General features: G+C 44.5%; 1 protein-coding gene across 1 annotated transcript; it reads right to left on the bottom strand.

The window, feature by feature from the left end:
* Window positions 1-1,098: 1,098 nt before the first annotated feature.
* LOC102946091 (osteoclast stimulatory transmembrane protein) lies at window positions 1,099-10,001 on the bottom strand. The gene is given in 4 exon segments (XM_007059830.3): window positions 1,099-2,371; window positions 2,374-2,685; window positions 6,926-7,976; window positions 9,613-10,001. Coding segments are annotated over 4 exon segments (1,446 nt in total). The 5' UTR covers window positions 9,657-10,001; the 3' UTR covers window positions 1,099-2,332.
* Window positions 10,002-14,700: the final 4,699 nt, after the last annotated feature.

The raw sequence follows: 14,700 nt of genomic DNA, 5'->3' as shown, positions 1-14,700 counted from the left end.
AGAGTGCCTTATTCCAAATTATTTTAAACCACTTTTACCAGGAATTTAATTTAATTTAATCCAAATTAACTCTAGTGTAGACAAGCCCTTGGAGTACTCTATGGCTACACAGCACTTTGGCGTGAGCCTCTGTGACGACATGCCAGGGTACAATCCAGACTAATGAGTAGATGTGTCGCCCCTGTCCTGCATCTATGGGTGCCTTACAATGCCTTGCTGACATAGTTCCCACCTGGGCCACTCACAAACAGCCTTCCAGCATGCAAGCTACACCCTGAGAGTCTGTGTGTAGCTGCAGCCTGCCCGCCACACTTGGGTTACAGTCTGGCTTCACCAGCCTGAGTTATACTGCAGGGTGACCCCAACTCACTTCCAGCCCCAGATCTCCCCCCCATAAATGTATGTCTTGTACTGCTCAGCTCTCTCCTGGACAGTACAAAATATTTAAAGGGAATAATATGCCATTTTATTATCGCAACTTGTTATTCAGACACTCCAATTTAAACATACTGCATTAGATAAAACAGTAAAACAAGGTTATTTTTCTTGTACCCATTTTGACTTTTATGCCTCATTACTTGTAGTCACTTAAAATCTCTCTCTTTGTAGTTAATAAAGATTGAATGTTTGCTAACACCTAACTTGACAAACTATATCAGATTCAAGCAAAGTTTCGCACCACAGGCTTTCATCAGTCTTACTGATCAACCTCTGTAGGCCTGGACCCTCCCCCAGAGTCCAAGGAATGCTTCCTTTGTTGCTTCAGGTGCAGTGAAAGGGATGGGTGGAGAGAGGGGGTACCTGGGGGAGTTTGTCCTTCCTTTTTACAGTTTCAGTCCCCCTCTTGAAAAAAACATTTCCGGCTTGGCACTAGGAAATAAAGAGTCTATGAGGGAGGAGGTTCCTTGCCAGCTTTTTCTCACCTGTTTGAGCTTTGTTTGTTTCCCTTCTTGCTTGATGACACTGTTTACTGCTTAAATACAAATTAAGCAGAGCACATATTCCTCTGTCTAAGACAGACCTGTTTGTCAACCTCTGTCTGTGCAGGGCTGTAGGGTTTGAAACATGTGCTAATAACATTATACAGGGAGATCTTGCAACTTTGTCACACATATTTTATTAGGACAATACTGACCAGTAAATTGAGTTTTCCAATGACATCCTTGCAAGGCATACTTTGTACAAAAATTATTACAATAGTGTGGAGGTGTGAATACACGGGGGTAGTCCCTCCCAGCCTGGGTCAACAGACTCAGGCTAGAGGAGCTTGCACTAGCGCTCTAAAAATAGCACAAAGCTGGGAAGTTGTGACTCAGGCAGAAGTTCAGGCTCTGAAGCCGGGGGGTGGGCTTCACAGCCTGAGCCCCGCTACCCGGAGTCTGTCAACCTGCACTGGGAGGCTCACTCCAAAATGCAGCATAGACATACCCTATAGTGCTTGATAACGGCAGGTCAGTTGTTGAAACCCCACTTTCATTTAGTGTCAGTGTTATGACATATCTCTGGGTGTGTCTGCATCTGGGATCTCTGGATCTAAAAGTGTAAGCCTCTATTGCCTGAGCTAAATGTGTTAACTGAGGCTGCAACAGGCTCATCAACTTCTGTATGTGGCCCAGTCACCACTAGGAGGAGACACTGAGTGGCTGTGGGTTACATCACCCCTAGTGAAGAATAGACAATAACCAGGACGTTCCATGCCAATGCCAATCATTGGACAGGAAGTTACATATTTCTCCCCATAGATCAATAAAGTTTTAAGCAATTTCTCTCTCAAAATGTATAAATATTTAACATAGCACAAGTGAAACAGACTATAACTTTACACAAATACATTCTGGCTAGGGCTGGGCAAAAACAGCATGATCTTTTTGCAAAATTTAATTCCAGGACATTTTATTAGAGTCAAATTGTGCTTTTCTTGACATTTTTGTGACTTTATGGTTTTTGCATAAAAATATGCAAAATTGTTTTCATTTTTGCATGTTTTGAGGCCAAATTTGCTTTGCATCAGGCTAAAATTTGAAATCTTGAACATGTTGGGGTTTTTTGCTTATAATAGAACCACTTTTGTTGTAAAATGGTCCTGGAGCTGAGAAAAAAAAAAAAGTAACCATAAAACTTGGCCATTTTTGCAACACTAAAGCAAAATACAAAACCCTCAGATCTTGAGATGTTTGTGGTTTTGTGCCCATATTCCATATATTCCCTACCCCTGACTTTGAAGACAAAACCCAGGCTGAACGATCCAAAAAAAGATTGTCATGGCATAGCGCCTAAAGCGTCCTTGTCATCTCCTGTCATAGCATCCCAGGAATGCTAGCATGCCGGAGATTTACAAATCCCCTGCTTCAGTTGCTGCTCCTTCTTGTTGTGTTTCCTTAATAGCTCCCTGTAGAGGTGCTCGACTCTCCGCTCTTCTTGTCTCTCAAAGAAGGAGGCAGAGATTTTTCGGCACAAACGTTGTGCATAAGTTTCCAGAAAGATCATGGCATAGATGATGCAATAGAGCATTCCGACAGCAAGGGCCACAAAGTTGTTGGGGGGGCTTGGCCATTTTATTGTGCAATCGGCAGAAATGAAGGTCAGATTCTGCTGGTAAGTTCTTTCGAAGTTCACAATGGATTGTTCTCCAGAAGTGACTCCATTGAAAATTTTCCAGATAAAGGGCAGAATGTTTATTTTAGCCTGAAACAAACAAAATGAAAGATTCAACGGGAAGATGAAAAAACCCAACCACACTCTGGCAAGTACAAAAATAGCAACTCGGCAACATAAGAATCACAATTAAATTTTGTACACGTTTGGTAAGATTGGGAGCTAAAAATGCAAGTAGGTTTCAGGCTGTGACTAGATAATATGCTTACATGGGCATACGCTGCTTAGCACAATGCAGTAGGATCATGCCTGAGGTCTTAGCTGCTGCCACAATAATTATAATAGCAATAAACTGTTTGAGGTGATAAGTCATAAAAAAAATTAAACTCTTATAGCAAAGAATGGCATGTGCAGTCACACTCTCTAGCATGAAGGTTAAATAGTTTCTCAGTCCACAGGTTTCTGGCTATAAATTGCTTGCCAGTGGTGGCTAGGAAGAAATGTAGACTTGCCCAGTTAAGTGTGTGATGAAAGGATTACACCGGCGACTGGAGCATCCCAAAAAAGGAAAGAGGGGGGGGATAATTAAAACAGGAAAGCTAAAAAACGAGAAAAAATGAAAATAGGTAGAGGGATAAAAAATATATTGAAACTGGAGAGGGTCCAAAAGGGTTTATGTTTTCCTGTGTCCTGACTGACCATTAAAAAGCAACTGGGCATGAATTTAAACACAGAACAGGAAAGGGTTAATAAAGAAAAAGGAAAAATACATTTTAAAACTGAAAACAGAACTGATTAAAACCAAATCTGGTTTTGCATCCCATCCCCCGACCCTCCTCCTTGATTTTCTGGTATCTCTGTACATTGAGGGCTGTTCTATCTATCCCAGTTTGTGAATCCCTTACTCAGAGTGGGGAGCAGTTCCAGTGAGACTGCTGCTGAGAGCCAGGGGTCATGCTCTTGGCCTGTGTGATTGTAAAAGTGTCTAACAAACTCTGGGCATTGTATAAATAATAAATCACAATTCCTATGAATCCAATGCTAGCCACTCTCTGAGACAGAGCACTGGACTACATGAACCATTGATCTGCTCTGCTTTGGAGACTCCCATATTCCTAAATGGTAGATCCCCACAATTATTACCATGTAAATGTCTCCTGGTAAAACTTTCCCCGCTGTCATACGAGTGGGTCTCTGGAGCTATGATTCAGTCAGTGCAATCACAACTCAGGGAAGAGGTGGGAAGGGCCCCATTCCTCTTTCTAATAAACTGTTCTTTCTTCCCGTCACCGAGAGCCCACTTGTCCCAGACTAGAGGCAGGATGTAGAGGACGTAGGGGGGCATTCCAGCACCTCATTTCACTGCAGAGTATCCACGATGCTTTCTAAGGGCTAGATTGTATCTTACAGTCGGAATCACAGTTTGCTCCCTGGTCCCCTTCTTGCTACTGTTCTATACACACTGGCCCCCAGAGCATTTGGTGGGACAGGGACCAAAGGTCTGCCCATTCCGTGCCTCCCACTCACCCATTCCTTGCCCACCTGCACAGGAGTGGGGTTACCGACCCCACAGAGACTGCTTTCCCTCCTTCCCTGCTCTATGACTCACAATGCAGGTAGCCTTGCACATAGGGGGACCGGACGTCCCGATATTATCAGGCTCTGTCTTGCTATTTGGTCATCCTACTTGCACAAAGGAGAGTAAAGAGGTGCAAAGTGTTTGCCTGACTCTCCTGTACTGGCATGAGGGCAAGAGATGCTCCTGCCCTGAATGACTGACACCACATGACTGATTCTCTTGGATTTTGCTTCACCCCTCCCCTTGTACTACCCCAGAATCCCCGAAAAGACCCTTAAGGGCAATCCCTACAAGAACATATGCTTTCCAAGTGAAAGTTTTCATCTCCACATCAGCTGCTTGATCAGTGACTTCCTCACTTGTCCTATGGGGTTAAACACAAACGCTGGGCTAGTTTTGTCCTTTATTTGTTAATGCACCACATGTGATTCAGCAGTGAGCTCTACAGCGGGAGTGGTTGTACTAGAAACCCTGCTCTTTCAGGTTGTTGGCTGTCTTCAGCTGCCACTGATACTAGTGGGAGTTGAGGGCACAGGAGAGATCACAATCAGGGCCATCCTTAGGCTTTGTGGGGCCCTACACAGTATTATTAAACTGGTGCCCCTATGGCTGGCTGACAGCAGCCCAGGCTCGCAGCCCAGGGGAGAGGGGGGAGGCAGCAAAGGATACCGAGATGCCCGGCCCGTCTCATGGCAGCAGAGATTCACAGTTCCCCGCAGAGACCCCCATACCCCCTCCCTCATGCAGAATGCGCGGCGCTGGTGCATTCGGCTCTGTGAATACGGCCCCTGCCTAAGGACACTGCAGTGCTCACTGGGTGTGCGGGAGCCGATCCGCTCTTACTTGCTGTCATGGACAGCAGGAGAAGCTGCCACTTGGGGAGGCTAGCTCCCCAGCCCACCTCTTCTGCCTGTGGCCCCGCCCATACTGCACCCCTGCTCCGCTCCAGGTCCCGCCCCCACTCTGCCCAGGCCCCGCCCTCTCCCCACTGTCTCCCTCCTCTCTTCCCTCCCCCTCCCTGATCACCCCCTATCAGCCAAATCGCTGAACTCAAACAAAGCAAATGACATTTGAAAAAAACACTCTTCCGCAATTTCTTTCTAAAGAAAATGGAGCATGTTTTCCACTGCCTGCCAGAAGGTGAAGACTGGACATGCAGAAGGTACCTAATTAAAAGCACTAAACTTGGGAATAAAAAATGTCAGGCATGGGTTTTTTGATATGCCCTGAAGTTTGTCAGAGATTTATTTGCAAAAACTTTGTAGTAAGGGCAAGTCAGCTGCCCTGCTGACTACAACATTAAATGTTATGGAATACATGATGCAGCTCTTCTCTGTTTTACATTTTCTTAATCAGAATTCCTAAGCTGATTTTATATTTTAAATGTACTCTTAAGCCTTCATAAAGTAATCATTCCAGATTACTACATATTTAACTCACTGAAACAAAGACATTATTTTAAATTAATCAGTCACAGCGATTTAGTGTGTTCATAACAATGTTCGCCGCTTTTAGAAACAGGGAACAGTAAGATTACTTTGTGTGATCTCCATAACAATAGACATGTTCATGAAACTTCACCAACTTCAAAAAATATGTTTCCAAAGATTTTAGGCATAACAAAGGATGTTATATCTTACTAAGGTACTGATTTTGCTATAGGGTTCTCTTAAAACTTGTTCCTTAAATAGTCAGAAGTAAAGAAAGGGAAACTCGTTTGTCCAGCTATCTGGCAGGAAAGGGTGTTGTCTCTTTAAGGGCTCTTTTCAACAGGGGTGCGAAGGGAGAAAGGAATGGACAGAAAGGACAGGAAGATTTTGGAAGCAAGTTTTTTGTACTACAGTTATTAAAATTAAAATGTGCATTTTAGATAAGGGTGGTCCTTTGAATGATTTATTTAAAAAACTATTTGTCTGAAGATCCAAGCATTTAAGGCTAAAGATCAATACTCAGACTGTGCATCTAAAAATCTATGCAAGGATTTTTTAGAGATGTGATTTTATCATCTTCAGCAACACACCAGTGAAATATTTTTAAAGCAAATTTTAAACTAAGGTCCTGTAGACTGACACGTTCTGAGTGAATATTACAGCAATGCACAACTGCCTTTTGTCAGTAAATTCAGAAACTGACTGTATATACCCAGGGTTTGGCAAATGCCTGTTAAATGGCTTCATTACCACTTGAATGGCTCTTTAACAGTTTCAGTGTTGTGCTAATAGGTCTGGCAGGCTGGAAGCCTTTTCCACTTTTAAGTTACTAGATCCCCTTCAGAGTAAGAGTCACCAGGCTGCAGCAGCCAGCTGTGGGAGCCTGCAGGAAGGGTCAGAACAGGGATAGGAATAGGCGAAAGGGTGGACATTAAGGGGTGCCCCAAATTTTCGGGTGCCGTTCGCAGCCGCTATGCTGCGTATGCCTAAGGACGGCCCTGATCATAATGTTGCCTTATATAACTATATATGGTGACCAGATGTCCCGTTTTTAAAGGGACAGTCCCATTTTGGGGGACTTTTTCTTATATAGGTGCCTATTACCCCCCCACCCCTGTCCCGTTTTTTCACAGTTGCTGTCTGGTCACCCTATAACTATATGTGCTGGAGGCAGGCTGTGAGAGTACATACGTCCCTGTCCTGCATCCATTCTGTCTGTGCAGCTGGCGATAGAGCAGCTCAGACAAATGTAGCTTTGGCTGGTGAGAAAAGCTGGGCATTCCTTTATTTAAAGGGCCAGGCTAGGGACTCTGCTACTTACATCATATTTAATATTGAGCGTTATGGGCACCCTGGGAAACTGAGCCACCTCATTCATTGCTGTATCTGCCAAGTGGAAGGCGATGTAGTCCGTTGCTATGATTACCGCTGTCAGCATCAGGACCAAAGTGAGGAGCATCATGCGCACCAGGCACACCATCTTTTCCTCCCGGGACAGCTTCAAGCCTGTGGATCTGATCAGTTTTTTGGGTGAGCGTGTCAGCAGATGGGCTGCTTTCTTGTCCACAGCCAAGTCCTCCAGCTTTTTGGTGATGTAAATATTGTCAAATCGGAGGTTGGTGAGATAGCTTTTCAAATACCAAGCGGACTCAAAAAGGAGATAGAAAAGGAAGAAGCCAGCAGCCACCCTGTTGGCTACCAGCAATGCCTGTTTGACCAGCAATTCGACAGCAGAGAAATCATCCTTGATCTTCTGACTAGCAATTAGCACTTGGTCCCTTACCAAGGAACTACTGTGATTCACAGCATACTGAAAATGTCCATTCCTGGGCTTCAGAGAGTTATCTGCCATTTTGTCAGTGACTTCTTTGATCTGGTGACCAAACTGCATGGAAGCTTTTCCCAGCAGGGTTGTTGAGTTCAAAAGGCTGTCTGAGGAATCCTTGCAAATGCATTTAATAACCTGCAGTATGGTTTTAATGTTGTCCATGATGTTTGGTAAGATATTAACTGCCACGATCATGAAGCAGGTGGACAAGAGCAGCCTCCGGCCTTGTTTAGTGCCCAACGTAGGTATGATTATGGTGAACATGCAGCGGATAGGATGCACCAAGAAGAGGATCAGTAGAAGTAGCAGACTGAAGGAAACCGCAGTTGCAAAGGAGAGGTGAAATGGATACTCAAGTGAGGAGAACATCCAGTTGTAGAGGAGGCCACCTGTCAGCAAAGCAATGCAGCAGCACTGAAGAAACAAAGTCAGGAGCTCACTGCAGCTTGAAGGCACCGGCTTCGAGTAGGCAGACCATGCATCTAACACGACTTCTTGTATCTTTGGAAACAGATTGTCCTGGCAGTAGATCTGGACTCTTAACCTATACCAAGAAAAAGCAACGCTGTGTTGAGCAGAGTCAATATAGAAATGCATTGATATGAGCCAAAAGTTTATGCCAAAACAGTGACTGTCACATGAAGCAGACTGACCTCCACCAAGCTGTGAAAGCTGCTCCTTATATACCATAAAGTTACTAATAGAAATGGGACAAGAAGAAAGGACTGTCAGACTGGTGTAATGTCTTTTCGTTATTTTTCATTGGCATTATAATATATAAGGATGATCTCTGTTGGGGTGGCTACTAGCAGGTGGCTTCTTTCAGGGGTGATGCACTAACAGGTCTTTTTTGTGTGCTTCCTTCCCTGAACACATCTTGTCTCTCACTTCTGTTCCTCTGTACTGGCTTTGCTGAACTACATATGTGGGACTGGGTAGAATTTCCTTCAAATAATGCAGAACGGGCAATATCTAGGTATTTCTTGAAAGTTCTAAATTAATAATTGAAGGTCAGTTGCTCATCCTCAAATGTAATGTTGAATAACATTCAATTAACAACTCTGACATCATAATCAAAAAGGCTGACAAAGGAGGTGCTAATAAAATTTGTGCTGGAATTGACCCACCTTGATTATCATACACATTGTAAGGAGAGTGATCACTTTAGATAAGTTATTACCAGCAGGAGAGTGGGGTGGGGGGAGAGAAAACCTTTTGTAGTAGTAAACACCCATTTTTTCATGGTTTGTATGTATAAGAACATCTTCTGTATTTTCCACAGTATGCATCCGATGAAGTGAGCTGTAGCTCACGAAAGCTTACGCTCAAATAAACTGGTTAGTCTCTAAGGTGCCACAAGTACTCCTTTTCTTTTTGCGAATACAGACTAACATGGCTGCTACTCTGAAACCTGTCTTTTTGTTCTGAATGTGTGCAGTACCTTGCACTGTGGCACCTAGGCAGTACGATAATACAAATAATAATAGCTATAATAATATCAACCCTACAGTTATTATGATTAATATAAATAGATTAATCTCCACCAGTAGTAGATATTTGACCATGGTATAGAGAAGGCGGACTGGGAGCTTCTGTTCTCTCTGTCTCATAATACAAGAACAAAGGGACATTCAATGAAATTAAAAGGGGGGAAATTGCAAACTGATAAAAGGAAATACTGTTTCACACAACATGAACTCCTTGCCACAGGAAGCTATTAAGACTAAGAATTTTAAAAGATTCCTAAAAAGGATGATTGGACATTTCTATGGATACTAGGACTATTTTGAGTTATAATAGTTCATGATGATAAACATTTGAGAAGGGATATTAAACCTTCATGCTTGAGGTTTTAAGTCAATCGCTAACCATTAGAAATCAGGATGAGACCTAGTGTCCCATTGTGGGATTCTTACACCTTCCCCTGAAGCATCTGGTGCTGACCACGACTGGAGACAGACATTGCCAGACTGGCTGAGACCCAAGGTCAACCTAGCCCAGTATCCTGTCTTCCCATGACTCAAACCAAACCAGAGCACCCACCATTATTCTTTGGGGGAGACGATTGAAAAAAGCAATTCTGGAACAATTGTTCCTTGGATTTTCCACAGATAAAACGTCAATATCATAGGCACAGAGGCGGGGAGAGTGAGATGCAGAGGAAAGTGAATTCTACATACCCAGCTCTGCGAAGAGGCCTTGTGCTCTCTGGTAAATGCTCCATGCTTCAGGAAAGTTTCTTGCCACTTATTCCACTCAGAAAGAAACTTCAAGTATAGCTCCCAAAAGGCACAGAGAGATGAACTAGGAGAAGTGACCAGCTGGGACCAGAGGGGTAGATTTCAATGAATGGACATTAAAATGGTTCAGACTAGTGAGGGCTGGTGATGCCAAATGTGGCAAGCCTGGCCCCAAAAAGGTGAGCTCGGTGTTACTAAGAGCCCCAGATAGCCATCACACTATCAGATGCAGAACAAGTTTAGTGCCTCTTTCTTGAGGAACCTCTGCTGGATTCTAGATTGCTTGTCTAAAAGGCACACAGGGGGTTGCACAATTTTGCCCACAGAAAGCAGAAGTGTCCGTTTTCTGAAAAGAACCAAGTAGGTGTCATCAATTGCTGGTCTGTGGTAGAGCTGGTCACTCTGAATCATGTTTGTTGCTGAATGCAAACCCTTTGATTCTAGTTAGTGATTTGCTTGTCAGCTGATTGTCATTTCCTTTCAATATACTTAATATTCAGAAAGGTTTGCAAGAGAGGTTGGGCAGATAATTTTCAGCCTCAGGGATTGCTTGCATTGACAATCTGCTATTTGCATTGTTTCTGTTGCTTGATTGGCTAAATTAAGCTTTTTAAAAAGGAGAACACTGAATAACATGGTTTATTTATGGTGGGCATTTTCAGCCAAATAATAATTGATGCTAAAATTCACAACGTTTTCAGGATCTGTGAACATTTTTATAAAGTCCTAGTGACCAACCAAATAATGGCCCTGTGAATCATATGTAGCAAACCGAGCCTCAAAAAGAATATTTTTATTCTTGAAAATATTCCCCAGTCAGTATATTACTATACTGCAACTCTGAAATACCCCCTTACAAGCCTGAAAGTACCATTCTGTTTCATGCCAATTTAATTGCTCTCTTTGGCTCCTTTTCCTCTTGCTAATTATGCTCTGTTCCTGACAACACCTGCTTTGGAGGGATCCCACCGTCTCACTGTAGGCTGTCAGGTGGTTTTGCCTTAGCTAGGATAGGCACTAGCATGCAGAATTCACCCCCTGCCACACAGAATGCTGCCTATCCGTCACTTTCCATCAGCCTCGAACACTTTACAAAGGTGGTTTCATTATGGCCACTGCTGACCTTCATGGCCACAGTATGTCCTTTTATTTCCCTGTACGGCCTTCTCCCTGTGTATGTTGTCTTGTCTTGGGTAATTGTACTGAGTAGTTCATTTGGCTGTGTTTTTTAAAAGTTACTCTGCGTTTGTTAAGCATGACTGAATGTAAAGCACACTCCGGGGCAGTGCAGGGCAGGATGGATCTGAACCACTACAGCAGCAAACGGTGCGGTCTGTTTCCTAATGCACCTCCTGTGCCTCATAACATAGCTGCTAATGCCAATAAGGGGTGTGAGAGGCTCTAAGAAATCAGCGCAGGTGAACAGAGCTTCCTCTGGGGCTGATCTGAGTCTGTGGAATTAACCCCCACAGGAACTGGGAAGCATCACAAATCTCCTCAAGCACAAAGTGCTCGTCTTTGATGTTCCTTCTCCATGAATGATAAACGTGGCGCAGCGTGACCATTTGAAAACGAAAACAAAACCACTCCATTGCACACACCAGTCCCACCCTGGGGAGAGGCTGAGAACCCATGCACGGCAGATGTGAGCCACGTTGCTCAATGCGCTGTTGGAAGGTGCTCACAGAGTGCAGTGATGAGGGCAGTATAAGAATCAGGCCAGAACAGAATAAAATTGAGCTGGTAAATAAAAAGCTACTTTTATTTCTGTGGAAAATGTCAAAAAAGGGTTTTTCACTTGAATTTTTTCATGGAAATGGTTTTACATTTTTTTCAATGAAAAAATCCAAAGTGAAACAAAAATGAAAAAATGTCCAGTTTTGGATGCTTGGTTTCCCCCCATCCACAACTTCTTTTTTTTCTGAGCAGCTCTATTGATGAGCAAAATAAAATCACATTGGTTACCACTGTTCTCATAAAAGCCCAGAATTTGTCACTTACCGCCTGCTATAGGAAATATTTCAGGAGGACAGGAGGGCTAGCGGTTACAGCATGAGTCTGGGAGTCAACAAGTCCTGATTCTTAGTTCCAGTCATGCTAATGAGACACTCTGTGGCCTTGGTTAACTCATTTCTCTGTGTGTCAGGTTCCTGCTCTGTGAAGTGGGGATACTAGTGCAACCCTCCCAAATTCAGAGGGCTGTTGTGAGACTCCACTCATGTTTGTCAGTAACACACACTACATGAGCACTGTGTATGTATTTATCTCTTGCTGTAGTTGCATTAACTCTAGTTTAAAAGCTTGTTTTTGTCAGGCATTTTCGCAGATAAGAGACAAAGACAGATGACAAGTAAATACAACACTGAATAAGATGGAAAATTAGTCACATGGTCATTTCCCCAACCATAATCACAATGTATTAGGAAATCATTAGTTCCCCTCCTAGCCCAGCTGATATTCCTCCTAGCTACACTCACACTCCAGGGAACATTGGTAGGAGGTCCCAGAGAGGTAAAGCTGAATGTTTACTTTATCGCCCCAGAAAGGATGAGACTTTAAGAGCATAGGAACAGCCATACTGTGTCAGACCGATGGTCCATCTAGCCCAGTATCCTGTCTTCCGACAGTGTCCAATGACAGTGCTTCAGAGGGAAACTTTCCTGTTTCTTTATTACTTGTCACCTCGTTTCTTATCTTTCTGTTTTAGCTCTCATCAGAGTATGAGAGTAATACTCCAGCTGTGGGGAGAAGATGAAGCACTAGGTGGATTCTTCTGTTACTTGTGCTCTCAACTTCCGCATCTAGTCGCTCCCTGGAGCACACGGCTGCTCCCTTGGAAATGACCCTGTTGAGTCTCTTGCTCTTTACACCATTGTATTATGAAGACAGTACGTGGAGTCCAAATAACTGTGTTCACTAATGATATACAACAGGGAAGACCTAGGTACATATATATGCTGCCGCTCTGGCAGGTTTCTGGGTGAAGAGCTTCTGAAATATGGAAGACAGCGTTCCACAAGGGGTCTCATAAGCTATTTAACAGGATATGACCAATACATTACAGGTCCTTAATAGGCTGACCAATTCCTTAGTTGCAGTCTGATTAGCTGACTCCATCTAATTTGAAAAGAAGACACTCATAAAACCTGATTTGAACTTTCCTTGGGCAGCTCTTCAGTGCTGAGATACTGCAGTGATTGCTGTCACTAAAAAACTGGCCAGAAATAAATAGCTCCCACACAACCTTCTCTATCTGCGCTCCGGCAGAAGTTTAAGGTGTCAACAATTTTTAAGGAAATGGTTATAGCTAGATTCCACTGTCATCTGCTTCTTTAGAGCTGCAATCATCATCCATGCCAAAAAGACAACCCAGAAAACCTACTGATGACTCCAAATAACAACAGGCCTGATGCATCCCCTTCCTCCTAACAGGACTGGAGGAAAAGTGGAATGATGGGAGGCACAGCCTCACAGCCACGTTTGGGAAGAAGACATCTGCAAGAGGGTCCCACCTCTGCTGAACTCAAGCTTAGGCACAAAGTCCTTGCCCCAGCAGCACAGCTGTATCAGTAACTCATAATTCTGCAACTCCACGTTCTTACCCCTTCAAGGGGGGTTAGAATTTGCACAATAGAAGGAGCAGCATTCACTTCTACAGGGATTTCTGCCACACAGTGACATCATCCATCTCTCTCTGCCCTCGGCCTTGCTGGACACCCACACTGTACACCTAGCCCAAGGACGGCCTCCTAAAACCAGGGGAGGGTGAAGAGCAGTGATCCCTTGAAGTGCCATAGGGATCTTACAGTGCAGATGTAATTTAGAATAGAATCATAGAATATCAGGGTTGGAAGGGACCTCAGGAGGTCATCTAGTCCAACCCCCTGCTCAAAGCAGGACCCATCCCCAACTAAATCATCCCAGCCAGGGCTTTGTCAAGCCTGACCTTAAAAACCTCCAAGGAAGGAGATTCCACCACCTTCCTAGGTAACCCATTCCAGTGCTTCACCACCCTCCGAGTGAAAAAGTTTTTCCTAATATCCAACCTAATACCTGTAAAGCATTTAGGTGAATAGATTTTAAGACCAGGATGGCCCAGTGTGATCATCTAGTCCATTTTTCAAACCATGGGTCATGACCCACTACTGAGTGGTGGCATGTAAGGCACTGGGTCGCCTCCCTCTGGTCAGCACCACTGACCGGGACGTTAAAAGTCCCGTCGGCAGTGCTGCCCAGCTAAGGCAGGCTAGTGCCCACTTTTTCCGACAGCGTGCTGCACCCCAGAAGCGGCCAGCAGTGGGTCCGGCTTCTAGGCAGGGGGGCCATGGGGCTCTGCGCACTACCCCTTCCCCAAGCACCGGCTCCACACTCCCAGTTCCTGACCAATGGGAACTGGTGGGGGAGTGATGCCTGCAGGTGAGAGTTGCGCAGAGCCACTTGCATGCCTCCACCTAGGAGCTAGACCTTCTGCTGGCCACTTCTGGGGCACAGCGCAGTCCACGGTGCACCCCCGCTGTGCTGCTGACCGGGAGCCGCCAGAGGTAAGCCTGCACCCCAACCCCCTCTCCCAGCCCTGAGCCCCCCCCAAAACTGGAACCCCTTCCTGCACCCCAAACCCCTCATCCCTGGCCCCAGCCCAAAGTCCTGACCCCCTCCTGCACCCCAACCCCCTGCCCCAGCCCAGAGCCCCTCCCACACCCAAAACCCCTCATCCTTAGCTCCATTGGGTTGCAGGCATCAACAATTTTCTTCAACTGGTTCCCCAGGAAAAAAGTTTGAAAACCACTGATCTAGTCTGACCTCCCACAGAACACAGGCCATAGAATTTCACCCAGTGATTTCTACATCAAGCCCAATAATTTATGGTTGAGCTAAAGAGGACTTTTTAGAAAGACATCCAGGCTTGACTGAAAGATTTCAAGGGACAGAGAATTCCCACAGGTGCTACGGTGACGTTTCTATAGCAAACCCTAGTCAGTTGGTAGAGTAGATACAGGCCAATGCACAAACTCTGTGAAATTTCTCTGT

Source organism: Chelonia mydas, chromosome 13 (genome assembly GCF_015237465.2).
Source record: "Chelonia mydas isolate rCheMyd1 chromosome 13, rCheMyd1.pri.v2, whole genome shotgun sequence".
NCBI lineage: Eukaryota > Metazoa > Chordata > Testudines > Cheloniidae > Chelonia > Chelonia mydas.
Note: the sequence above shows the minus strand (reverse complement) of the source record. Positions and strands in the feature narration are given on the sequence as shown.